This window comes from Lampetra fluviatilis, chromosome 43 (assembly GCF_964198595.1).
Source record: "Lampetra fluviatilis chromosome 43, kcLamFluv1.1, whole genome shotgun sequence".
Taxonomy (NCBI): Eukaryota; Metazoa; Chordata; class Hyperoartia; order Petromyzontiformes; family Petromyzontidae; genus Lampetra; species Lampetra fluviatilis.
Window position 1 is genome coordinate 3,790,536 of NC_136317.1, and position 27,923 is coordinate 3,818,458.

General features: G+C 52.2%; 2 protein-coding genes across 2 annotated transcripts; both read left to right on the forward strand.

Moving 5' to 3' along the window:
* The first annotated feature begins 5,642 nt into the window (after nt 1–5,642).
* Nucleotides 5,643–10,879, forward strand: RPL35A (ribosomal protein L35a). The gene is made up of 5 exons (XM_078876170.1): nt 5,643–5,770; nt 6,000–6,035; nt 7,802–7,954; nt 9,976–10,120; nt 10,814–10,879. Exons 2-5 carry the CDS (start codon nt 6,025–6,027, stop codon nt 10,835–10,837), a joined length of 333 nt encoding a protein of 110 aa, XP_078732296.1. The 5' UTR covers nt 5,643–5,770; nt 6,000–6,024; the 3' UTR covers nt 10,838–10,879.
* Nucleotides 10,880–17,646: 6,767 nt separating this feature from the next.
* Nucleotides 17,647–27,345, forward strand: LACC1 (laccase domain containing 1). The gene is made up of 5 exons (XM_078875978.1): nt 17,647–18,360; nt 18,634–18,827; nt 19,304–19,508; nt 22,088–22,313; nt 24,383–27,345. Exons 1-5 carry the CDS (start codon nt 17,712–17,714, stop codon nt 24,555–24,557), a joined length of 1,449 nt encoding a protein of 482 aa, XP_078732104.1. The 5' UTR covers nt 17,647–17,711; the 3' UTR covers nt 24,558–27,345.
* Nucleotides 27,346–27,923: the final 578 nt, after the last annotated feature.

Sequence of the window (27,923 nt, forward strand, 5' to 3'; positions counted from 1 at the left end):
ACGTCCCCCCATGTCCCCCCCCCCACGTCCCCCCACCCCCCATGTCCCCCCCCCAACCCTCCTGGCTTTCAACTCCTCAATCCGCCAGCGCTCGACGCTACGCGTTTACAAGTATACTCGACTCCCGTTAGAAAGTGTTGGATAAATTGACCAGGTATGCTTTCGCCTATGCGCACGGTGTATTTTTAGTGTTCCAAAAAAAAAACTACAACGTGTGTGGATCGTGTCGTGTATATTTAAGACATTTACGCTTATCATACGCCGCATGGGTTAAACACCACGCAAGGAGCACTTAATGTATGTGTGTACGTACGTTGAACTTTCTTTCGCACCGTACGTAGCCACCCGTGCTAAGCGGTGGTGCGGGAGGCAAGGACGGCAAACGTAAACACGATGAAAGCAGTTCGAAGAAAACGAGATTTCAATCTAGATATAAAAGTGCGGAGCTCACAGTGGATTCTTACTATCGGAGGGAAGAACGTTCCAGACGGCCGCAGTAGCGCGTCTGAAAGCGCGCGATGCAGTCGGTGACCGTCTTTGTTCGATGGATAGCCAAAAAAAAGATGCTCACGCTGAGACCGTAACTGTGGTGTGGTCACTGACAAAGCCCAGAGGCTAAAGGGGTCAATGCCATCATCAGCCTCGAATCAAAACGACGGGTGACCACAGTGTTCCCACCACCAGCCAATGCTCACTTGGGAAGTCTGCATGTTTGATTGACTTACATCACCAGAGGCGAAGGTAGCCAGCCATGCATTGTCGGGTGGGCACAGCGACACGGGTAGTCACACACACACACACAGTGGCTACCGAGCGATGCTGGTAACAAGCTCGCAGCCGTGGTGACCTTGTGCACGTTCACAAAGTGCACCCGAATGCATGGACGCAGTCGTGACCACTCGCGGGAGATTGCGGATTTGTTGTTTAGACCGCCTTGCCCCTCCGAGCGAGCTCGCATGGTTTAACAAAACCCCTAATTATACTTTAGATACAAGTTATAACTAGAGTGTTGGGAAATTATTAATATATACAATTGTCGGGGTAGACTCGTGGTGCGGTGTTAGATCGATTTCCACTTCCCGGTAACATCAGCGGGGAGCGATATCTGAACCGGTTCGAATCTCAGGAGCAAAGTCGAGTTGAGCCTGGATGGGGGGTGGCCACCAACAAGGTGTTATAGGTTGTGGGTGTACATTGCAGAGGTCGCAACCGGGTACCCGATACCCGTACCCTACCCGATACCCTGGTGCGGCCGGGTACGGGTAGACCGTGAGTCACTGGAGAGTAACTTTGTCACTCATTTCCCAACGTCTTGTCTCTTCTCACAATTCAAGTTCCTAGAATCAACCCACCCGCGCCTGCAACATGGCTTCATCCCAGAGGTCGCAATCAGGTACCCGATACCTGTACCCTACCCGTACGGGTACGGATACGGGTACCCGTTTGCGACCCTGGTGCGGCCGGGTACGGGTAAGGAATCAAAACCCGTTTGCGACCTCTGGTACATTGTCAGGAGAGTGCAGTGCAGCAAAATATCCTGTCCTGTAATGCTCAGCTGGAATACTGACCAGCGTGGTGAAGTATGGTCCAACCACACCCACGGCATGGAAAGGCCTTTATTCAACAGTGGATTATTGAGGGGCTGTAAATTAAATCCTAAAACCATCCATATGACTACCGAAACGAGCAATTATCAATAACTTCTATTATAAATTTGGTTCTGTAAAGCCAAGTGACAACAGTTTATTCTACTCTTATCGATATTAAATCAGTTTACACCACGTACAAAAAAAAACTTTATTATAACTGAATGCAGTAATTCACAGTGCAGTGTGTTTGTGCAAGCATGGTCCAGTGGCCACGTTTCATAAACGCCGTCCTTCCTTAAATGACGCATGGGCATCGAATATCCTCACCATGCGCATTCGGCACAGGTGCGGGCATGCGAAATGCGTTCGTCTGCATTGGGCATGTAATGATTCGCTCCAGAATGTTTTTAATATATTAAAATGGTCGTTATTCGATGTATTTTAAATGTTTGAAATTTTACGATATTTTTTGTTTTATATTTCTCGTTTTTTTGTTGCTGTCTCGAGTGTGTGTGCAGTTTTTGTTTTTAGTCTAAACGCGCCCGAGTGTAATTTTCGTAAAATTTGCATAATATATTCAATTATCGCAGGCACAGTTTGATTAATCTCTCAATGTATTCATCAGTGCGCCATTACATGCCTAATCAGCCGGTAAGAAGTGTGAGCCTAAAACTGTCTACAACTCGGAAAGCAATTACATGACACACGCTTTGATATTTCCTAAGCGGAAGAAGCTATTTCAATTCATTATTCGCAAACATGCCTACGACTAAATTTCGATTTAAAGCTTTCGTGACTGCAGGGATTCATCTTCTTGGATCTTTCGGTAAAGTCTACGTGACTTTACCGAAAGATCCAAGAATATGCCTACGACTCTTCACCCTTAACTCGTCCGGTGGTGACCCTGCACATGACACTTTGGGTGTCCCTTGTGAATGTGCCATCCCGTGTATTTGGGTGCACTGTGTGAGTACGCGGATCTCTGTGCCCTAATCCGGCTTTTGCGGATCTCGGATTGAGCTCACAGGCTGCCCAGTGCTTCGGGGGGACACGGCATTCATGGATTAATGATTCAATTCACCTTGCCCCACGTTCATCGACCTGCTTCTGATGATGTACCACAGTGCAGCCCACCGCGTTGTAAATATGTACATTGTACTGAACAGCAGACCCACTCCAGCTGTTTTAACTTGAATAAACAAAAATGTTCTTTATTTGTTTGCTGTCATGCTTGAAATTGTATCTTGCGTTATAATTGTAATTCAATCATGCGGTAAAGCTACCTCAGTTCGTTATGGCTCTTTCAGGATGGTCTTGCATTGGGTTTTTATTTGAAGATGTTTAACGTTAATGATGAGTTTATACTGGTAGGAACCTCCTGGTTACACCAGCCCACAGGGGATTATTGTGTCTGTCCGTCGTGCATCAAAAAATGGGAGGGGTGGGGCTGGGTAGAGAGGGGAGGGTGGGGAGGGTGTGGGGGGCTGGATGGGGAGGGTGGGGAGGGTGTGGGGGGCTGGATGGGGAGGGTGGGGCTGGGTGAGGGGTGGGGCTGGGTGGGTAGGGGCTGGTCACCCCATGGTGCCCTTATGAAACTCAACGTTTAACCTACTCAAACCGGCTTGTGCCCGCCCTCACAGTCGGCCATATTTACGGAATACACCACGCCGCCATTGACCCTGGCCATTGACCGAGCAACCCAACGTTCCTACCATCTCCCTCCGCAGGAATGTGTTACACGTGGGAGAAAACCCACACGCGCGCTAACGGTGAATCACTACATCTCTACAGATGGAAACGGATAACGATTAGTCAACTTGCTGTACTGCCTTCTCCTGGAAAGCCAGGGTATGGCACCTCGATGCCTACGGGAAAGGAGTTTCACAACAACATTTGTGCGGTGAGCCACCAACCGTCACCTCCACTGCTGGATTACAGGGATGCTCTGCAACCTCCCGTGCCGTGTCTTGGAATCTGAGCATTGTAAGATTTATAATTTAATTTACCAGGTAAGGCCGAATGAGCTAAAAATGGTATTTGGGTTTTTTCAAAAGCGACCTGGCCACAAATGATAGCTCAACCAAGTGGCTTATCTGTAAATTCATAGCAGTCAAATACTCTAAAGATTGGAGGAGCGGTGGCACATTGGTTAGCACTCACTTCCCAATAAACCCAGCGGCCCGAGTTCGATTTCTGCCCACGGATAACATCAGTCGCGAGTGATACTTGAGCCGATTCTGTGATTGCCGCTTCCACCAACCTCAACTGGCGTGGTGAAGTATGGTCAAACACCCTCGCGTCTGGGCCAGCACTGGGTGATAATCGATCCCGGTTGTTGCCACAGTGGCAGCCGGAGGAATTGAATCTGTAAAGTTGCAATTCGGTGAGCTTATTGCAAATAAAAGGTTAAGAAAAAAATTGCAGTAATTGTATTTCCACCGCTATCGTTGTGGTGTGATGGTTATCACATGAGATTGTATTGCAATTTACTGGTTCGATCTCCTGGCTGGTAACTAACCTCAACGCTTCTGGTGGTGAGATGTTAGCTACCTCGCCGGGTTACGCAGGAGGTTGTGGGTTCGATCCCGGGTTTTGTAGTTTTTCTCCCCTCCACATTTAGAATCAATGTGCGGTCGGGGCAATTGTTGTTAGCTTTTACTGCAGCCTTGCACCCCTTTGGTTTTCAATCGTAAACAAAGTAAATCATACAAAGGGGTTTGATGAAACAAAGTAAGTTGTACTTAGGGGCCGTCCATAAATGACGTCACGCGATTTTGGACAATTTTTGACCCCCCCCCCCCTCGTCACACGGCGTCACAAGGTCAGACCCCCCCCCCCCTCATATGACGTCACAAAGCTCTGCCCCCCCCCGAAAACCATATTTCCATTTTGAAAATAAAACATGCTTCAAATCGCTTTAAACTATTGCCATTGTAGTGCGTATTTAATGTAGCACTGCACTCTGATGTTGTAGGAGAAAACATTTATTAAAAAGTCTATTTAATTAAGTAGAACTTGTTGTCTATATTTATTTAAAGTTGCACATTTTGATGTGACGTTCTAGCTTTTAAGTTTTCGTGACTGCAAGGATCCATGCTCTTTGGTTCTTAAAATAAAAATAAAAAATGAAATAAAAATACAAACATTTTTATTTTATTGTTTATTGACGTGACGTCACATTTCTCAACCCCCCCCCCCCTCGTCACACATCGTCACAAATGTCTGACCCCCCCCCCCCCAGGTGCGTGACGTCATTTATGGACGGCCCCTTACGTGTCCGTGCTTACTTTGTGCTTTGGTGATTTTACCTTCTAAAAAAATCTGTCCACGTCTCGCACCCCCAGAGAGGGCATCTCGCATTTTTCGGGGGTGCGTGCACCCCAGGTTAATAAGAACCACGTGTTTAGAGTATTTAGCTGCGATACATTTCCACACGATAAGCCACTTCGTTGAGCTATCATTTGTGACCAGGTCGCTTCTGAAAAAAAGATCTCTACATAGCTCAGTGGGCCCTTGCCTGGTAAATCAAAAAAAATATTTTTTTTTTATGTCCACCCAACAGCAGTTGCAAGTGGGTTCACCAAAGTTCTACTTTGCTCGTGGTGGGGTAAAGTGTGGGTGATTAAACCTCTTCCAAGGGGCCGTCCATAAATGACGTCACGCGATTTTGGACGATTTTTGACCCCCCCCCCTCGTCACACGACGTCACAAAGTCAGACCCCCCCCCTCAAATATGACGTCACAACGCTCTGCCCCCCCCCCCCAACATAAAACATGTTTCAAATCGCTTTAAACTATTGTCATTGTAGTGCGTATTTAATGTGGCGCTGCACTCTGATGTTGTAGGAGAAAACATTTATTAAAAAGTCTATTTAATTAAGTAGAACGTGTTGTCTATAGTTATTTAAAGCTGCGCATTTTGTTGTGACGCCACATTACTCCCCCCCCCTCGTCACACATCGTAACAAATGTCTGACCCCCCCCCCCCCCCAGGTGCGTGACGTCATTTATGGACGGCCCTAGGGGGGGGTGGGGTGGTAATTGTGGGCAGGCACTTGTAGACAGGCACCTCACGGGCGCCTCGCCTTGGCCGCCTCTGTGACGTCACGCCCGCGCAAGGACCCTTTCCTTTCCGCCATCGCTCCCGCACTCGAAAGGAGGCTTCCCATCGCCGCTCCGAGGTGAGGCTCACCCCGCCGCGGCCTCTCCCGCGGCTCTCCCCGCTCGCCTCCGACGCAGAGAGCGGCGCGCCACGGTCGCCGACGTCTTCGCGGTCGTCGGCGCGGGCGACTCGAGGTCGGATGGCTACGCGTTGACCGCGATTGAGAACGGATTGGAGTCGGCGGTGTAGACGCGCTTCGCTAACCACCTCCTCCCCCTTCTCTCTCTCGTGTCCACCACTCCGGTTAGGTATCGAGAAAACTACAGCGCCGCGATGTCTGGCAGGTACGCTCTCTCCTACTCCATTCAACATTTTATCTGCCTTGTTGTTTGTGTGTTCGTAAATCGCTTCAACGTCGGTCGATCGGTGGCGGGCGTGAGTGCTTACCGTGTTGGCGCTGCTAGGCGAAGCCTGTGCTCGATAGGCCGCGTCCACGTGTGATTGAAAAAAAACTTGACACGTTTTAATCGTTCAATTTATTTAGCGGCAATTAAATGTACGCGCCTGTTTGCCCCGTGCGTGGCCAAGTCGCCGCTTCAATGCCACCGGTATCGGAAGATGAGGGTCCAAGTGGTCGTTGAGCCTGGATATTGCCTTAGTGCTGGGCTGCAATTACCAACCCGGTGTTTGTAGGTTTCGGGGCCACGTCGTCTTTAGCAGACGGGAGCCGCAGCGAAAGTCCCTCCCGCTCTAAGCCGCCCGCGGCTCACGCGGGGCACGCTCTGCCCGCCTTCTAAACAGATCCACGTTGAGCGAGCGGCGTGGTCGGAGTGTGGTCGGATCGCCCCACCTCCCACCGGCGTGGGGAGGCCCTCGTCCCAATAGCGGATTGATTGACTAAGAATCATTAGCTGCGCGTTTTTGTTGTGTTGTCGAATAGTGGTTATTAGGCAGGGAGTTTGGTGCCTCCTGAGCAGTGCAAACATTCGAGCGTATCACATTGCCGGCCCTGTGTAGTAAACTTACGTGCCCCCGTCATAGTAATATGGAGTTTCACCCGATGGCTAAAGCCGTAAATAACTAGCAAGCGCCTGTAGACAACACTGCAGCTGTTAAATGTCTTGCAACAGATTGATAAACTTAGACCGAACCTCAGCCCTGTGTCCGTCGTAACTTTTACACGTGGGGAAAACATCGCCAGCAGAGGGCAGTGCAGCCACATCCGTTGGCGTGTTCCTTATGCCGGTAATTAACTATTAATCTTGATTTACTATCAGTTTGGTCAATGCCACGAACACAGCGAGAGTAGAGGTGCTGCTTCCAGTGCAGACCCAGAGTAGGGAGGAAAAATAGCTCTGATGAAAGCTTCTTCCCCTGGACCCTACTGGTGCACTGCCCTCTGCCCGACGGTCCGAATGCATCGCAGCGTCTCGCGACTCCGATAGCGAAATCCTCATAAAACTGGGAGGAAAAATAACGAATTAATGAACAACACTCTTGAAGAGGATTGCTTGGGGGCCCCCGCTGTCTGTCGAACTTACGAGAATTTTAATACTATCATTCGCGTCGTGGAAAGTTTCATTACTAAATGAGAGTATCATTAAATGAGATAAAGTATAATTACTAAATGGGCAATGCTGATGACAGTGCTGTTAAAATTATGCACTCCCAGAAGGTCATTCAGCCGATGGTTTGTGTAAGAAATACTTTGTTTTAATGTGGAAAGAGGAATATGTGAAGACGAAGTGTCTGCTCATTACGGGTGCTTCCCGGTTTACGACTGTGGTTCCGTTCCCAAGCCCCATTCGTAAGATGGAACAGTGCACTGTGTTTAAATGCACATACAGGCAGCGTTATTATAAAATGTGTTCGGGTTCAACAAAAGAAGGGTGCATTGTTAAACTCCTTAATAAGAAATATTGTAAATGTGCGTGTGAAACTAAATAGTTGCCGCGGTTCGTGTTCGCAAGTCGGACGGTTAATAAAATAAATATTGTTTGGAAGCTCGTTCGTAAGTCGAGCGTTCATAAGTTGGTTGGGTGGGCGGAGGGGGTGGACCAGTCCTGTGTTTCGTGACAAGAACCTACTGTGCTTCCCCTCCCCGCCGCAGATTGTGGTGCAAGGCCATCTTCACTGGCTACAAGCGTGGCCTGCGAAACCAGCATGAGCACACCGCACTGCTCAAGATCGAGGGCGTGTACACACGCGGCGAGACGGGCTTCTACCTCGGCAAGCGCTGCGCCTACGTCTACAAGGCGCGCAAGTACGTGGCGGGAGCGCGGTTGCGGCGCAAACAAAAATACGTTCTTGGGATTTGTGCAGCGTCTGTAGATGCAGCTGCATCTCGAGATCACGCGGCAACATAATGGTCACATGGCAGGGAACCACTGAAAAACGGATCCGCTCTTAGGCAGGTTTGAGCCTAGTTAGTGCTTGGAGCACGACACGGCAGGTTGTTATCTCGGTTGCGGAGTTACGTGGTGAGCAACGGGACAATGCACAAATGTGCATTGTTGTATTGTACTCGGCTCCCACACCTATTTATTCCAACCGTCACACAATTTTGACCGGTGTGGTGAAGTATGGTCATATAACCTCCTTGACCTGCATGGCATAAGCAGGTCATCATCTACCCGTGGACTGACAAAAGTCTACGTGTACACCTGCAATTTATATTTCACCTTCATTGATTAGGTATCGCCCTGTGAGCCATGAGGCTCTTGACTCGGGTGCAACCGCAACAAACAAAAACATGAACAAAGAACATCTTAAAGTGACGACGTGCAACAGAAACATCCAGGAAAACCAGCAAAATCTTCCAGAAAAAATCACCGTATATCAACGCTGTGTGCAAAAATCCCAATGGGATGCAAGTCTAACAATTTAGATAAAGTTATCGGGCTAACTCCGTAATTCAAGAAACATGGCTTAACCATACGTTTTCGAAATCCCCAAAATAAAGCTATAAAAACAATGTAATAGTGATCATGTATAACAGGGGTCAGTCGTGGGTATACATTTCTTGAGCCTCGACTTAGGCAGGAAATTGGGCAGCTGGAATGACTGAAACTGCCATTCCAGACTACAGGGACAGCAACAGAAAAGTATCCAACTCCCATTGAGCAGTAGGAGGTTGAGGGTATTGAGATAAGTCCTTTTTTACTGGAGTGGAGCGCATGTGGGAAGAAGTATAATGATGAGCGACAAATTAAGTAGGGACAGGTCCATAAAGTCGCGTAAAGACGTGTGGGCGCTCTCGTAGTTGACTGAAGGCTAAGTTCGGAGGTTTGTAAAATAATCTTGACCATTGGGGGGGTAATGTGGTCTCGTTTACAAGTGCTGCAAAAGTTAGTATTTTGGGGAGGCGGGTTGTTTCTTTGTCAGGGCAATTTCCAGTTGTCAAGTCCGGGTCTCCTTATTTCAAAGGGCCATCGGCACAGACGTTTGCAGCTTTGTCAATTCGCTACCGAATGAGAATTTTCGTTGTGCTGTGCGGGTCGTCCTGGTTAATTGAAGAGACTTGACCACGCTGATCAGCACACAATGGTGAGGAGCAGAGAAATACAGTGCAATGGTGCATTCTACTGACATGCCCACAGCATATCCAGAAACTTCTAACACTAAAAGTGTCATTGTGTCGTTGAGGGCTGTAGTGTAATCTGTAGCTAATACAAGCTCTGGTTCGAGAAGTTGGCTATGTACGGTGCGAAAGAAGTTCAGCATGCTTACAAACAAGCTGTATACACCTCGGTGTGTACAATCTCTCCTTGCTTTCGCCTCAACCAAATTCACCTCAATGGAAGTTATGAAACCTTTATAACAAGGAGCAAACGTTGAACGTGTGCTGAAGTGATAATTTGGTGTGGGATTATCACATCTGAGAAGGCAAGCAGGTTTGAGCCTGTGGAGAGTCCTTGGAGATCGCTGACCACCACGCACAAACCGGTTGTCATGTTTGCGGCCTACATTTGTGGGCCCTAGATGCCAGTGCAGCAAAATCCGTTGTTGTGTTGTACTTCTCTGCTCCATAGTCTGTTCCTCACCCTCCCCCTGCACTAAAAGCATGGTGAACTATAGACTCGTAACAGCCACGAACCCTCATGGAATTTATCCAGCAGTCGGTCGACGATTTATCTTTTGTCGAACTTCTTTTGCACCATATGTAGCCAACCGTGCTCATCGGAGGTGCGGTTATTCCATCCAACCCACGTGACCTGGCTTTGGGGGAGGGTCGCGTGGCTGTGTTGTTGCGGAGCGCTGCTAACGTTGTGCCCGTCGTCGCAGGAACACGCTGACGCCGGGAGGAAAGCCCAACAAGACGCGTGTCATCTGGGGCAAGGTGATGCGTTCCCACGGCAACAGCGGCGTAGTGCGCGCCAAGTTCCGCAAGAACCTGCCCGGCAAGGCCATGGGCCACCGCATCAGAGTGGTGAGTCACGGGGGGGAAAAACCGAGACTTTTCATGCCAAATTTGCTGGCCTTCATAAGGTCAAATGGCATGGGGGTGGAGTGCTGCTTAGAGAGAAGACCTGGTATGATTCAGCCTTTTTTGCAATTTGATTAATTGGTACGATTTGGATTTTTTTTATGCCGCCAGTGGCAGCGGAAGTGAACTCACAAGAACTCGTTACATGCCACTTTAAAATATATAAATAATGTTTACATGTTCTTGGTTCTTTCCCTGAATCCCTGCAGTCACGAAAGCTTTAAATCGAAAAATGTGTACATGCACGAGCTGATGTATCGTTTGACGGTTCTGTGCACTCTTAAACACTTACTAGAAAGGCACTCCAGAAAAAAATCCCCTGTGGGATCGCTTTGAGCCTTTTAGATTTTTTGGCTCAAATCCATTTAATCTCAGGTCTCGCTATTATGAAAGTGGAACACTGAAGGAAAACCCACAGTAATGTCTAAAGTCAACTGCTGTACGATTTTGACACCTATGTAATGAGTGATGGACATCACGTTCCGTTTTGGCATTATAACTCCTTGAGCGCATTCTTTGACATCGTTGTAAATAAATGCTTACCTTTGTGAAGTTAAACTTTTTTTTATCATTGTGGATAGACTATGGAAATGCTGTTCTATGACTTGTGATTAATTTATTTATTTTCTTTTTCAGATGCTGTACCCATCACGAATCTAATTGTATGCGTTGCAAAGTTTAAATAAATAACAACTGTGTTGGGCTCTTTGCGTCTCGCCATTCTTTTTGTCATCCGTAAAAACGCTCTTTTGACAATTTGTTATTCAACGTGCTTTTTTACTGTCGGTTAAATACAGACAAACTTACACAAGTCATCATGCGCAGTTTCTACCCAAAAACTGCTGTCCCGGGTGTTTTTAAACATGTAAAAAATATATTATCTTGGTTCTTTCGGTAAAGTCACGGAGAAGGGAAATAATAAAATAATAAAAAATAAACCAATAAAATAATTCTCACGACGTTTCGGCCACAACGCAAGCAGCCGTCCTCAGGTGAAGAACAGGTCTGTCGGAAAGACAGCGTCTGAATGGACACCGCCAGGCTTGGCAGCGTATATTTAAAGATGCATTATTCACAGTCATGGGTTGTGGGTCAAGAGGAAGTTACAAAGGTTTGGCTACATCAAATTAATGTCAAGTTATCGTCATGTACACAAGTTTGGCTCTATAGTGTCTTACATCTGACTACGTGTACGGTGTGAAAGAAGATCAAATGTACGCTTGGCTAAGCCGCCGTCGCGGAAAGTCGGGTGCATTCCCTACTGCAAAAAACCTCGCGGTATTTATGCGAATGTGATGTAGCATAAGCTCCCTTTCCCAATGTGGAAATGAAAATACAGCATTTCTAACATGCGTGGACGTTGGCCATTGTCACGCGACGTGCAAATCGGATGCATTACAAATACCCTTGTGACACCATAACTTCCCAAACGGGTTTTCTGTTTTTTTTTACAAACTCGGAGCAAATGCATTATTCTGCGTGCACTTTAATGACCCTCGTTCTGAAATTCGGACACCCCCCCCCCACCACTCCCGAGTTCTCATGACATGCTGCTTTACATTGAGGCCAGGACACTGTGGGTCCTTGTCCACGACACGCTGCCACCATGCCTGTGATCTTGGATTTCCAGATTTGTTTGTTTACGAAGCCAACCCGGACATATCCATTGGTCAGCCTAACACGGTGGTGACCTGGCCTAAGCGGTAGCGTGTCCGACAATTGTTGCAAGAAGTTCGCTGTTCGATTCCAGCAGCCCCCATACGTGGTAATTCCTGCGGCCCTTATTAAAACAATCGGAGCAGCAATATTTATTTCGACTGGAGGAATCCGTTGAGCTATAAAGCTATTTTACACGTCCAGTAGGGGCACGGGGTTAGAACGCTACAACAATAATACACCGTCTGAATAACATTGCCAAATTAGCAAATCAATAACTGCCAAATTTGCAAATCCATTTGGAGCATACAAAGCAACAACCACCGACTTACTGGCAGACGAATGGAAACGAGACTGTCCTGGTTTCTTGGGTTCTCATCTCGTGAAACAATCAAATTAATATGATGCAGAATGCTGTAAACATGTTAACGATAACAGTGCCATATGTCGGTACAAATTGCTTCCTGCACTGGAATACCCATGCCAATTCCCGGACTGTACGGCTTAATCCTGGACACGTGGCAATTTTGCTACGGTATCATATGAGGAAACATGGACAACATTCTTGCGGAGGGAGCTGGTAGGAACGTTGGGTTTCTCGGTCAACGGCGGCGTGGTGTATTCTGCAAATATGCCCGACTGTGAGGGCGGGCACAAGCCGGCGTGAGTAGGTTAAACGTTGAGTTTTATAAGGGCACCACGGGGTGACCAGCCCCTCCCCACCCAGCCCCACCCCTCCAATTTTTGGATTCACGACGGACGGACACAATAATCCCCTGTGGGCTGGTAGAACTAGGTGGTTCCTACCAGTATAAGCTATCCATGTAATGTTCTGATACGGTTCGCTCTGATCAACATCATTTAAAAACCCAGCAGCATTTATTGAAGAAGACCCACATCTGCAATCGGTCTCGAGTTTTCTAAAGCAGATGCTGCTGGATTAGTGTGGTTTGAAAGGCGAGGGCGGAGTTGACCATACTTCACCACGCCGGTTGGTGACCTTGGCTGCCCTGATTCGTTGAGATATCACTTGGCATTAGCTGGGAATCAAACTCTGGACGCTCGGTCCGTTTAACACGTTGGTTTTCGCAACCAAAATCCATCCAATTTTTTGTTTGTTTACGTGACAAACCTTACGAATCGTCAGTGTCGGGTGGTGGTGGGTTTAACGACAAATTTACCCCCAAAAAAATGCTTTATTATGGATCAGGAGGCGATTTTTATCGCTGGAGTGCAGTGCTAACCATTGACGCCACCACCTCACCCTGATGGGGGAAGTTATATTTCCCCCCCCCCCTCGTACATTTGAATTGCAGGCAAATGAATCGTCGAGTCGATCGAACGGCCTGGTAAATCCCCCACGGCCTGGGGCTGTCGTGGTGACTGACGTTTCGCGACTGTGATCTTTCTGTTGTCTTGAGTCACAGAGGAAGTCGAGTAATTCGTAGACTGTGTGGCGCGCGTGTGAATATAAGGCACCCGAGGTGCAGTCCTACGTCGTGTCGTTCGCGCCGAGTTGGACAAACAAGGGGTGAGCAGCGGCCGAGGAAGTGAAACTCGTGCTCGTCGACACGAGAGATTACGAGCGGTCGGGGCAAGCTGTTCGTAGTTGGTTCAAGTTCAAGTTAATTGATTAGGTATAGCCCTGTGAGCCATTCGGCTCTTGAATCGGTCACAGCGCACGTGGCGGACGCGTTCGCGATAGGACCGCTTCAAGCGCGCCATCGATATTTTGTGGTCCCATCCATCATCGTCGTCGTCGTTCTTCACGCCATCGCTTTCCAGGTGAGTCGCCATGCGGCACCGCTGATGTATGAATGAGTCCTGGGAGGGTTGTGAATGAATGAGTCCTGGGGGAAAGGGGGTTGTGAATGGAGAAGTCCGTTGCGCGTGTCCGCGTGGGCTTCTTATTCTCGCCTATTGTGGCGGCATTGTGGTTCAAGAGTCGATGTTTGCTGCTGCTGGGCAGGACAAGAGGGATTCAGGAGAGAGGTCGGTGTCGTTTTGCTCTTCCTCCTCTGTTGAAGGAGTGCAGATTACAGTCGATGCCATCTTGAACTTCGTTCGCACCGCACGTAGCCAACCGCGCTCATCAGAGGCGCGGGTCACGATTCGGTGCGTGGCTTGCGTTGTGTGTCCACAGCCCCATGAACTTTACGTACTGCGTGGTCTGTCTTTAATGGGCTTCTATGAGCAGCTCGGTATCTCTACGAGTCTCTATGCATCTGTCTTCTTGCGTACGGCAATCCTGTTTACTCACGAGATGAAGTGCCAGTGTGGAGGGCTGCTGCTGCTGCTGGTTAGGACGAGATGGCTTCACCAGAGAGCGTTCCTCTCGTTTTTGCTCTTCCGTTGGTGAAGCGCAGACGACACCGTGAAATGTGGAGCAGTGGCGCGGCGGTTAGCGCGCTGCGGCTACGAACCCTGGCGGGCCCGAGTTCGACCCCCGCTCACGAGCTCGCACACGTGAGCGGGTGACCCTCGGGCTCACAGCAACCCGCGCACTGACCAGCTCGGTCGAACGCGCGCAACAATGGGAGGCCTTCGTTCAGCAGTGACCTTGTCGCCTGAACAATTCGTTTTTGTTCAATGTTGAGGCCACACCACGTGGCAATGATTGACTCACGTGTTGAGGTTTCGTTAATTTTGAGCATCGCTAACAACGCAGCAGCAGCAGAGGTCGCAACCGGGTACCCGATACCCGTACCCTACCCGATACCCGGCTACCCGTACCTGGCCGGGTACGGGTACCCGTTTGCGACCCTGGTGCGGCCGTGTACGGGTACGGGTAAGGAATCAAAACCCGTTTGCGACCTCTGAGCAGCAGCGTCCACCACGGGTCGGAAACCCACACCGTGTCAACCCCACAAGATTTAACCCCGTATTCTTGTACAGGGATATTGAGTTTTCAGGTCCATACGGCGTACAGCCGTTTCAATACGCGATGACTGAAGACGGGGAATCTCTCACTCGGAGGACGCCTTCACAGCCGCCCCGAGACCTCCCCGGGGCACAAATCGCGACTGTGGCGTTGCAGCAGCGGTTTCTCACGTGAACAACTTAAAATGTTATCTTCATTAGGCAATTCACGTTGAAAGAATCATTTTAAATTTTAAAACAACAAAACAATTTATAGCAAAGTTTTTTTACTTTCCTGCGGAGGGAGCTGGTAGGAACGTTGGGTTGTTCGGTCAATGGCCAGGGTCAACGGCGGCGTGGTGTATTCCGCAACTATGCCCGACTGTGAGGGCAGGCACAAGCCGGCGTGAGTAGGTTAAACGTTGAGATTTATAAGGGCACCACGGGATGACCAGCTCCTCCCCATCCAGCCCCTCCCCACCCAGCCCCTCCCCACCCTCCCCTCTCCACCCAGCCCCACCCCTCCCATTTTTGGATGCACGACGGACGGACGGACACAATAATCCCCTGTGGGCTGGTGTAACCAGGAGGTTCCTACCAGTATTATTTCTCATCTCCATTTGCTTGGTGGGGCAGCGCTCAAATGGCCTCGAGTGGAAGAACCGAGCCTGGGCGGGTGGTGACAACCACAGCTGACTTTTAAACAAAATAAGTCGTAATTACCTCCGTGGTGTGCCGAACTAGTAACTCATTGGCGCGTTTTGTTTACGTGACAAAACTTTACCGATTGGCTGTGTGTCGGGTGGTGGCGGGTTTAACGACACATTTATATTTACGAGATCTAACCCAAAAAAAAACAGCTCTATGATGGATATTGTTCGCGAAAGCCTCCTACGTGTTAAACGGAACAAACTGCGTCTATTTAGTTTTTTTTCTCCATTATATTATTCTTAAACAATACCGTTTGTATACTTTACATTGCGGACTCCATTCCCTGCCATATTTCATCACTTATCTTTGCGTCACATAATGGTTAAGATTTAAGTTAAAATACATTTGGTAATACTAAATTGTTTTTTAATTCACACACTTTTACTTGCACTAAAAAATATTATTTTGACCCCAGAATTAATCAAATTTGATGTGCTGAATAAAAGTCGGTGGTTTCCTTTCGATGTTTATAAATTTCTCTAAAATCAATTGCATCTAAATTCTTTTGACCCCAGAAATAATCAAGTTTAATTTGTCAAACACTTTCAAATTAATCTTGTAATTTAAATTTGTTAATTTATAGTTTAAGTTTTTACACAATTTAATTTTAATCTTGTAAAAATAATCTGTACATATTCGTTCGACGATCTCAAGGTATCCTGTCCTTGAAAAGGGATTCTGTTTGGTGTTTTAACGTCTAAACACACCTCTTGTATAAGTATTGCCACAAATGGTAAAACATATATTGTAGTATTTTGATACTGGCAAGAAAGCTCCCACCACCATATCGATGTCCACTTTCGCGGACAGCAGAGGGTGCAATCCGCCATCTGCTTCTGGGGCAAAGTTCCAGGGCAACCAGGAAACAAGAATCCAGCCAATTGGCTACATTGCTCGCAATGAGGAAGCTTTTGGAGGTTAGTACAAGTTGATTGTGCGTCCGTGTCTTCATTTTTTTTACACGAGGAACAGAGCAATGTAAGCCCAGACCCCCGGCTGTTTCACAGAAGCCATGAACATTCAAATCGATTTTCGTTAAACCAACTCAAAGGCAGCCAGGATGTTCGCTGCGCAGTCGTCGCCTGCGTGTGTACGTACTGCATGTTGAACTTCTTTCGCGCCGGACGTAAGCCAACGGCGCTCGTTGGAGGTACAGGCGGAGTCTCGTTTGTCGAGAGGGGTCCTGGCGTCAACGACGGGACAATCGTCACCACGGCTTGTCCCGAGAGCGATCGGCCTGGCCCCTAGCCCAGGCCTCCTAAAACTGTGCATATCTACAAACTATACAGACTAGCTTAGTTTGTAGACACCGCCAGGCTTAGTTTGTAGATATGTGGCGCTATTTATAGCGAATCTACAGTTTTAGGAGGCCTGCCCTAGCCCCACAGAGATCGCCGATGCTGTTGTTGTTTTTGGTTCTTGGTTCTTTCGGTAAAGTCACGTAGAAGGGAAGTAATAAAATAATAAAAATTAAAACATAATGAGGACGGCTGCTTGTGTTGTGGCCGAAACGTCGTGAGAATTATTTTATTGTGTTTTATTTTTATTATTTTATTACTTCTCTTCTACGTGACTTTACCGAAAGAACCAAGAAGATGAATCCCTGCAGTCACGAAAGCTTTAAATCGAAAGATGCTGTTGTTGTTTTGGTGGCATAGAAATATTGTCGCCAAACCAAGGCTAGCCCGAACCTTCTTCACCCTATCCATCTAGCCCCCGAGTGCGAGCCATGGCACTGGATCCTGTCCACCAGCAACCAGCCGGCCAGCCACTAGTACTTCAAGTATCCCCCTACTCACCCTCACCAACTAGCACACTCACCGCGAGTAAGTAGCCGACGTTAACCCTCACCAACTAGTCATGAATGGGGGCCCACCCGCTCTCTGTGACCCCACCTCTGACCTCACCTCTGACCCCACCTCTGACCCCGCCTCTGACCCCAAGTGTGACGCCGTGCTGGGGCGCCCGTCGGCTCTGTTGCTCACAGTGGCCATGACCCATGACCCATCGTCATCATCAGTGGTCTGCAATTGATCTGCCTTGAGTGGTGGTAGTGGTGGAGATTGCGTTCGCCCGTCGATGTTGCGATGGTGGCGGCGGCAGTGGTGATAATGGTGGCGGCGGTAGTTGTGGTGGTGGCAGTGGCGGTGTGGTGGCGTTGGTGGTGGTGGCGTTCGTGGTGGTGGTGGCGGTGGCGGTGGTGGCGGTGGTGTTAGCGGTGGTGGCGTTGGTGGTGACGGCGGTGTTGGCCAGTGGTGGTGGTGGTCACATTTTTGGATTTTCGAATTCGTTTCTGCCCAACCTCGCTATGTATCCCTGGCAGAAGGTAACGTCGCTCTCTCGGTGGCCGTCCCAGCGAGCGAGCGAACGAGCGAGCGACCAAGGTGTGAGCCGAGTGATAAATGTCTCGCCAGGTGCAATGGCGGGAGAAGCGCTGCTGCTCGACCTTCCCGGCCTGGGCCCGGCATTCCGAGGTGACCCGGCCTCCTTCCTCCCGGCGGCCCCGCGTCTCTCCTCTGGCCGCGGCCGCCCCTCGCTCCTCCTCGTGCTCTGCTCTCCCAGCGACGACGCCGACGACGCCGCCGCCGCCGTCACTGCCGCCTTCAAGGACCCGGCCTCGTCCGAGACCCCGGGCTTCGCGCCGCCGTGCCACGTCCTGCGCGACGACAGCGTCGCCCGCCTCTTCTACCTCGCCAAGGGCCGCGTGGACGAGCTGGCGCTCGCCAGGGTGACCGTGCGCACGGGCGGGCACCGCCGCGCGGCGCTGCTGGGCGCCTACGCGGCCGAGATGTTCACGCCCGTGTACCACGTCGAGGTGGACGCCACGGAGCCCGGCGTGCCGAGCGAGCCGAGCCCCGCCGAGTTGGCGGCCGTGCGCGCCGACGTCGAGGCCTGCTTCAGAGGCCTGCCCGCCATTACGGGACCGGTGCGCGTTCTGCGTTCGCCGCTCATCCCAGGTGAGCGTACCCCTCGTCCCTACGGCGTAGCCGTGCCCGCCACGGGCACCGCACCACAAGACCCACCGCTCCCCCGTGTTCCATCGCGGCGTGTTAAACACGAGCACCGGGGGAGACAAAGACGGCCGTGCACACCGCTGGGCAACACCTTCCCATTCTAGCGGTTTATCGTTGCTCCACCGACAGCACTTGCCCCGGCAGCCCGTGTAGGCGACACAGGCGACACGGCCGTGCGTGTTTGCGCGTCGTCCGTGCGGCGTGCGTGGCGTGCAGGAGAGCGCTTCCTGCACGGGTTCAGCACGCGCCAGGGCGGCGTGTCTCACCTGCGCGGGATGAGCTCTCTGAACCTGTCGCGCTCCGTGCGACGGCGCGACCCGCCGGGCGCCACCGTCGAGAACAAGCGGCGCCTGGCACAGGCCGCGGGATTCGCGCTCGACTCGCTCCGCACTCCCAAGGCACAGCGACGCGCACGGACCCCACACAGACCCCACACGGACCCCACACAGACCCCACACAGACCCCACACAGAGCCCACACAGACCCTACACACAGACCCTACACACAGACCCCACACGGACCCCACACAGACCCCACAGAGACCCCACACAGACCCCACACAGACCCTACACACAGACCCTACACACAGACCCCACACGGACCCCACACAGACCCCACACCGACCCCACACAGACCCCACACGGACCCCACACAGACCCCACACAGACCCCACACAGACCCCACACGGACCCCACACAGACCCCACACGGACCCCACACAGACCCCACACAGACCCCACACAGACCCCACACAGACCTACACAGACCCCACACAGACACACACACGAACCCCACACGGACCCCACACAGACCCCACACAGACCCCACACGAACCCCACACGGACCCCACACAGACCCTACACAGACCCCACACGGACCCCACACAGACCCACGCACACCGGTTTGACGTTGACGTGTCGCACCAGGTGTGCCACAGCACCGCCGTGTGGGTGCTGGGCACCGAGGAGCCGGCGGAGTACGACGGCCTCCTGACGGCGCGGCCCGGCGTCACGCTCGGCGCACCGGGCGCCGACTGCATCCCACTGCTGCTGGCCGACCCCGTCCGCGGGGCGTGCGGCGCCGTGCATTCTGGTACTCACCACGCGGAGCCACGCGGAGCCACGGCCACAACGCCGCGCCGGACACTACGCACGCGCTCGCTTGCCCGGACACAACGCACGCGCTCGCTTGCCCGGACACTACGCACGCGCTCGCTTGCCCGGACACAACGCACGCGCTCGCTTGCCCGGACACAACGCACGCGCTCGCTTGCCCGGACACTACGCACGCGCTCGCTTGCCCGGACACAACGCACGCGCTCGCTTGCCCGGACACGACGCACGCGCTCGCTTGCCCGGACACAACGCACGCGCTCGCTTGCCCGGACACAACGCACGCGCTCGCTTGCCCGGACACTACGCACGCGCTCGCTTGCCCGGACACAACGCACGCGCTCGCTTGCCCGGACACTACGCACGCGCTCGCTTGCCCGGACACAACGCACGCGCTCGCTTGCCCGGACACAACGCACGCGCTCGCTTGCCCGGACACTACGCACGCGCTCGCTTGCCCGGACACAACGCACGCGCTCGCTTGCCCGGACACAACGCACGCGCTCGCTTGCCCGGACACTACGCACGCGCTCGCTTGCCCGGACACAACGCACGCGCTCGCTTGCCCGGACACTACGCACGCGCTCGCTTGCCCGGACACAACGCACGCGCTCGCTTGCCCGGACATTACGCACGCGCTCGCTTGCCCGGACACTACGCACGCGCTCGCTTGCCCGGACACTACGCACGCGCTCGCTTGCCCGGACACAACGCACGCGCTCGCTTGCCCGGACACTACGCACGCGCTCGCTTGCCCGGACACAACGCACGCGCTCGCTTGCCCGGACACAACGCACGCGCTCGCTTGCCCGGACACTACGCACGCGCTCGCTTGCCCGGACACAACGCACGCGCTCGCTTGCCCGGACACAACGCACGCGCTCGCTTGCCCGGACACTACGCACGCGCTCGCTTGCCCGGACACAACGCACGCGCTCGCTTGCCCGGACACTACGCACGCGCTCGCTTGCCCGGACACAACGCACGCGCTCGCTTGCCCGGACACTACGCACGCGCTCGCTTGCCCGGACACTACGCACGCGCTCGCTTGCCCGGACACAACGCACACGCTCGCTTGCCCGGACACAACGCACGCGCTCGCTTGCCCGGACACAACGCACGCGCTCGCTTGCCCGGACACTACGCACGCGCTCGCTTGCCCGGACACAACGCACGCGCTCGCTTGCCCGGACACAACGCACGCGCTCGCTTGCCCGGACACTACGCACGCGCTCGCTTGCCCGGACACAACGCACGCGCTCGCTTGCCCGGACACTACGCACGCGCTCGCTTGCCCGGACACAACGCACGCGCTCGCTTGCCCGGACACTACGCACGCGCTCGCTTGCCCGGACACTACGCACGCGCTCGCTTGCCCGGACACTACGCACGCGCTCGCTTGCCCGGACACAACGCACGCGCTCGCTTGCCCGGACACTACGCACGCGCTCGCTTGCCCGGACACAACGCACGCGCTCGCTTGCCCGGACACAACGCACGCGCTCGCTTGCCCGGACACTACGCACGCGCTCGCTTGCCCGGACACAACGCACGCGCTCGCTTGCCCGGACACAACGCACGCGCTCGCTTGCCCAGACACTACGCACGCGCTCGCTTGCCCGGACACAACGCACGCGCTCGCTTGCCCGGACACTACGCACGCGCTCGCTTGCCCGGACACAACGCACGCGCTCGCTTGCCCGGACACTACGCACGCGCTCGCTTGCCCGGACACTACGCACGCGCTCGCTTGCCCGGACACAACGCACACGCTCGCTTGCCCGGACACAACGCACGCGCTCGCTTGCCCGGACACAACGCACGCGCTCGCTTGCCCGGACACTACGCACGCGCTCGCTTGCCCGGACACTACGCACGCGCTGCCATGGCCCCAACATACGCAGATCATTCACAACACACGCACCGGCCAGACACAACACACCCTCGCGGCCACAACACACACCCTGCCTGGCCAGGACACGCACGCTGGTCATCCACAACACACGCACCGCCCAGACACAACACACCCTCGCGGCCACAACACACACCCTGCCTGGCCAGGACACGCACGCTGGTCATCCACAACACACGCAGTCAGCCCGGCCACAACACATGCAGCCCTGCTACGACGCGACTAACCCATCCACACCCTACACAGCTCGTACACGCCACGCACAGGGCGCGTGAGTGGTGTGTCCACGTGTGAATGCGTGTGTGCTCAATGGGAGTTTCCTCCTGCTCTGTTGCTGTCCCTGACGTCTGGAATGCCGGTTCCAGCCAGTCCAGCTGTCCAATTCCTGCCCAAGTCGAGGCTCAAGACATGTCCGCCCATGACTGAGCCCTGTTATTGAAATGTCGGCGAACATGTACAGACTTTTGTCAGTCCACTGTTTGATGAGGACCCGCTGATGCTGTGCAGGTCAAGGAGTTGAGTAAAACATTTTTTAAAAATAGTGTTTGCAAACAGCACTTGCCCCAAAAGCGATGCGCGTGTGTGCTACGTGGGGGGATCTTTGTCACCGTGCGCGTGCGTGCCGACGTTGCGTCGTGCCCCGGCAGGCTGGCGCGGCACCGTGGGGGGCATCGGCGGCGTGGCGGTGCGCGCCATGGTGACGGAGCTGGGCTGCTCGCCGCGGGATCTCAGGGTCGTGCTGGGTCCCTCCATCGGGCCCTGCTGCTTCCAGGTGGGCCCTGAGGTGGCTGCCCAGTTCTCGGCCATCGACGCGACGTGCCTGCACCACCTGGCGGACGGGACGACGAACGCCGACTTGCGCAAGGCCACCAGGTGCCGGGCGCACGGACGATGGTCGCGACGGGTCTCACACGGCAATCCGCTAGTTCGGTGTTCTTCATCGGCAAGGCCCTCCGGGTCCGCCTTTAGTGCGACCGTTGACGTGTCAAGCCCAAATGTGCGGCGGTCCATCGCGCTGACAGTGAAGGAAACCGTCCGAGTTGGAAATAGATGCACACACGTATAGCTCGATGTACTTTAAACTCACCTCTGTGGAACTGCTAATTATGTCTAGTGTGTTGTCCTTCCCCCCTACCCCACCCCGCATCTCCAATTTGCGCGATTGGCTACGTGCGGCGACGTAGATACGGTACACACAGTACGTGCAGCCGCGCTCCGCCGCGAGACGGATTGACGCGTATTTATTTATGGTAAATACGGAAAATATTTCGACCGGGATGTTCGAAACGAGGTGCAGGGTTCAGCTTCGTTCGTGAAATGCGCGATGAAACTACCCGTCGGGCGAAGTGCGCTTCATCGTCGAGCGTGACGGTGACCAACGAACGGGTGAACCTCATCGACAAACGCGACGGAGACCCTACGACAGAATCAACTTGCCTGGCCGCAGGTGGCAGACTTGACCAAGTTGATTTGCACTGTGAGATCTCTTTTACCAGTGGCAAAATATAGTATGAGAGCTCGGGGTAATCTCATAGTGTAAATGCTTACCCCGAGCTCTCAATACTCTGATATTGCACTGTGTTTGAGTTGTACGCCTTCTGGTGTCATCTGCTCCAACACCAATGGGGACTAGGCTCTAAAGAAAGCCGTCTCGGGTGTGGACCAATCAACTTCAAGGACAGTGCATATTATTATCATTATCAGAGTTGCTTCTTTTTGTTTGCTTTTTTGACTACTTGTGTTGCGGTTATTGCAAACATGATGCCTTGAATAAAGGTGTCAGTTTTGTACCAGTTTAAAAGGGTAAAACCTACTACTACAAGTTGATTTGGTTACGAAAGGCCGTAGCGAGTGCACGGCCGTGGACCAACATTGGCTATTGGCCACATATGTCCTGCTGGGCATCTGTGAGGAAAAAAGAGCTTTGGAGCTCATCGGATTCCTCCAGTATAAATAAGTATTCTGATTCTGACATTATCATAAACAGGTTTACTGGGTTCACCGATGGGGGGGGTCGCTCCTTGTGTGTATGTTGAACTTGATAATAGTTTTTTTACCCTTCAATCTGGCAACAAAACTGATACCTTTTTTACAAGGAGTCATGTTTGCATAGACCACAATACCTGCAGTCATAATGCAAACAAAAAACATAACTCTAATAATGTATGCACTGTCCTTGAAGTTGATTGGTCCACACCAGAGACAGCTTTCCTTTACATAGACCACAATACCTGCAGTCATAATGCCAGATAGAAGGGTAAAAAACCAATTATCATATTTTTACTGGCAAATGAGGTTCCAATGGTGTAAACAGGTTTACTGGGTTCACTGATGGGGGGGAGGGGTCACTCCTTGTGTGTATGTATGTTGAACTTCTTTCACACCGTATGTGGCCAACCGTTCTAATCTGCTTCTCTTGTAGTTTGCGACTCTCTACCCCCCCCCCCCAGCCGTCTTTGCCGTCGATTCCCTTGCCCACCTTCAAGTTCACGTTTTTCTCCTCTGCCAACGACTGTCCTGACCCCCTTTAAAAATACACACACACACACATACGATTCATAATCAACGTTTTTGGGTTTAGATCGCGTTATTTATAAATGTGTCGTAACCCTCCACCACCCGACACGGCCAATCAGTAAAAAAGTGTCACGTTGACAAAAGACAAATAGTTCACTGCTTTAGCCCACCGGTGTGTTGAAGCGTAAAACCACAACATTTACTATTTTTGAGTACGACGTTTCTCTGGTAATTGCATCCAGCATCATCGGGCAATTCGCGAAAGCCTACGTGTTAAACACATACGAGCGCAAAGATGCACGCCTCCCTCTTCCCCATGGTGCGTTGCATACGAGTGGTGGTCTTCGTGGTGGTAGTCGTTGTTGTTGTTGTTGTTGTTGACACCGCCACCGTTGATCCACCGATGTTCGCTCTGCCCGCGTCAGGATTCTGCTGGAGCGCAGCGGCGTGCTGCCGGAGCATATCGACGACGGCACATTGCCCGGCCAGCGTGACGTCATCGTCACCCTGTGCACCTCGTGCCACCCGGAGCTCTTCTTCTCGTACCGCCGCGACGGCTCCGAGTTCGGCACCATGCTGGGCTTCATCGCGCTGCGCTAGTGACGCCTCCTTCCAGACACGTGACCGCTCCCTTCCACCCCCACCCTTCCCCCCCCCCCCCCCACCGTGCCTCTACCTACTGACTATTTAACTATTTTTTATTTTGACAGGTAAGGCCCACTGAGCTATGTAGTGCTTTTTTCCAAAACGACTTAGCCACAAGTGATAGGGCGACGAAGCGGCTTATCACGTGGACATTTATAGCAGCCTAATACTCGCGGTGAATCTAAACGTGGAGGGAAAAATCGGACGACCCGGAGAAAAATCCACACTAACATGGGGGGAGAGAGATGTGCAAACTCCAAATATACAGCAGCAGGCATCGGGGTCGGGATCGAACCCACGACCTCCTGCATACCAGGCGAGGTAGTTAACATCTCCTAGCAACCGTGATGGTGATGACAGAGACACGCAAACTCAAAATAAACAGCAAGCGTCAGGGTCGGGATCGAACCCACGACCTCCTGCATACCAGGCGAGGTAATTAACATCTCCTAGCCACCGTGATGGTGATGACACAGACACGCAAACTCCAAATATACAGCAGCAGGCGTCGGGGTCGGGACCGAACCCACGACCTCCTGCATACCAGGCGAGGTAGTTAACATCTCGCCACTGTGCCCACGTCGAGTTGAGCGGCGTAGTTCTTGAGCGCGCAGACGGTGGGCCGATGGGGCCTCGTTGCCGAGGCCTTCGTGAAGAGGGAGGAAATTGGAATCACGAGTTGGAGCTTCGCGGGAGGGGAGCAGTGGCAACGTCACGGCCTGGTTCTCTGTGTTGACCGAATCGGCAATCTGGACGAAGCTTTTGGTGAACGAAAACAAACGCAGGCAATCGAGTAAAAGATAAACGGCAGAGGATACTGATTATGGTGATGGGTAGATTAAGAACGTTGTTTTTGTACATGACCTATTTAATAACAATTGTGTAACGGGTTCGGTGACACTTCCAGAGGTAACTTCTTTATTACAATCCAACAGCACTCCAACAGTCCTGATACTCTGTTACAGCCTAGGTACACAGCCTAGGTACACAGCCTAGATACACTACTCTGGCTACGCTCTGGAACTCGCCCTCACAAGGACGTAGAGCCGGGAGTTCCAGAGTCCCACCACTGGCCCTCACAGCGTCCCAGGGTCCTAAGATGGCTGGTCTTGGGTCTTGGGTCTTGAGCTACAACTGGCCCTGATCGTCCAGGGAGCTGCCCTTTTATGCCTCGTCCCCAACGAGGGGTGGGGTTGTGTGCGCCCCCAGATATTCCACAGAGCACACACAGCCCCCCCCCCGTTGGTGGCGCCAAGGGGCTTAAGCGTCTGGGCCGCCCAGGGTCCCAGAGCCCCCCAGCAGCCCCTCCCCTCCCATGTCACTACAATTGTGCTACGGACATGGTGTCATTAGACATACGATCCATGTAAAACTCTGGCACAGCAGTTTATATTTTAGTTTTTTACGCGGTGGTTTGGCTGCTGCAGCTCCTTACTATTAAAATTTCCCTCCCTTTATTACTGCTAATCCTACTTCCTCCCTTTATTACTGTTAATCCTACATAATACACGAGCATAATATGACTTTGAGACCCCCCCCACCACCTACACATTCCACAAGTCGTGACTAATCCCATATCTGCATTTGCCATAAATATGCTAAATTCCTATATTGATATGTAAATTATTTTGTCAAGGCGCCCTTCCTCCTCTAACCCCTGCTTAAATATACGCTGCCAAGCTTGGTGATGTTCATTCAGACGCTGTCTTTCCGACAGCCCTGTTCTTCACCTGAGGACGGCTGCTTGCTTTGTGGCCGAAACGTCGTGAGAATTGTATTTTATAATGTTTTACTTTTATTATTTTATTATTTCCCTTCAACGTGACTTTACCGAAAGAACCAAGAAGATCTGGCAGAGCAGTCTGTTTTCACCCTGTGTTGGAGAACGGCCCGTGGAACCAGACACCACGGAACTGCTTCTGAGATTCATTCACAAGTGATCTTTGAGCCACACACAAGGAGCGACAGCTTCTGCGTTCCACGTCTACGGCACGTTACATAGCCTCCACATAAACGAACTTGACCCCCCCCTCACCAACTTGTCATCGCGCCGATTTTAGGCGTCGGTTCTGCGGACTACTCGCGTTAAAATAAACAAAAACGGAAGGGCCAAAACACACGAATCTAACGGACACCACTCGCCGCATTCGTCAAATAGCGATGTTATTGTCTTACATGAAAAATACATTGTCGGATGTTTCAGGCAATGGACCGTTTTTGGGACACTGATCGACTTGCAGTGTGGAGATCGTGTTTTTTGCGAGGGCCTTTAGAATGAATGATGTATTCCTCGGTAGAGCGCGATCCTGTTCATCTCTTTACCAGCACAATTGCACTAAACGCGAGTTGGAAAAAAATAATCACCGCCCGGTTTAGTCATTCAAGCCACAGGGATCCGACGATGTTGTCCAAATTTGTACGACGAAATCAGTTCACGAGATTAGGAATTGAATGTGTAACCGGGATCACAGTTGGTCAGCCTCCTCTGTTTAACCGGATTAAATCGACTCATTGTATGTACTGTATGTATGTTGAACTTCTTTTGCACCGTACGTAGCCAACCGTGCCAATCGGAGGTGCGGACACGTAAAATAAACACCGTCTCCTACCTCGGGTGTGAGATATCGATATGATATGTGTTGTGAAGAAGTGCCATTGTCCAAAACGTTGCCGATTATATATATTCTCTTTAAGGTCACGGCAGTGTTATTGACGAATGTGTCGATGCGTTTGGGGGGGGGCGGCGGGGTGGAAGGGGGTTGTGAGATGTGGTGCAGATGCAGAATTTGTTGAGGGGGGGGGGCAGCCTTCTTCGGCCTTCTGTTCGAGCAAGGCCACGTTATCAGGGAGGGGGGGGGGGCATCCCCATCACGGTGGGACGACGATGAGATGATGATCGTGCCCGCAGCCCTCCACCACCACCCCCCACTGCGCATTTCGCATCCGTTGTGTCTAACGGGGCGCGGCGATGTCTAGAAGATGTTAACTCTCTCGCCTGGTGTACAAGGACATCGTGGGTTCCATTCCGACCCTGACGCCTGCACGCCAGAGGTCGCAAACGGGTTTTGATTCCTTACCCGTACCCGGCCGCACCACGGATACGGGTACGGGTACCCGTTCCCTACCCGTACCGTACCCGAAATGAGTGACAATCGGTTATACACCAGTGACTCACGGCCTACCCGTACCCGTACCCGGCCGCACCAGGGTCACAAACGGCTACCCGGCTACCCGTACCCGACCGGGTACGGGTAGCCGGGTATCGGGTAGGGTACGGGTATCGGGTACCCGGTTGCGACCTCTGCTGCACGCAGTATTTGG

Coding starts and splice junctions, on each gene's coding strand:
- RPL35A (XM_078876170.1), top strand. Junction 7,955..9,975: donor TACGTCTACAAGGCGCGCAA/GTACGTGGCGGG, acceptor CCGTCGTCGCAG/GAACACGCTGACGCCGGGAG. Junction 10,121..10,813: donor TGGGCCACCGCATCAGAGTG/GTGAGTCACGGG, acceptor TTTCTTTTTCAG/ATGCTGTACCCATCACGAAT.
- LACC1 (XM_078875978.1), top strand. CDS start 17,712: ATGTATCCCTGGCAGAAGGTAACGTCGCTCTCTCGGTGGCCGTCCCAG. Junction 18,828..19,303: donor CTCCCAAGGCACAGCGACGC/GCACGGACCCCA, acceptor GACCCCACACAG/ACCCACGCACACCGGTTTGA. Junction 22,314..24,382: donor GACTTGCGCAAGGCCACCAG/GTGCCGGGCGCA, acceptor TGCCCGCGTCAG/GATTCTGCTGGAGCGCAGCG.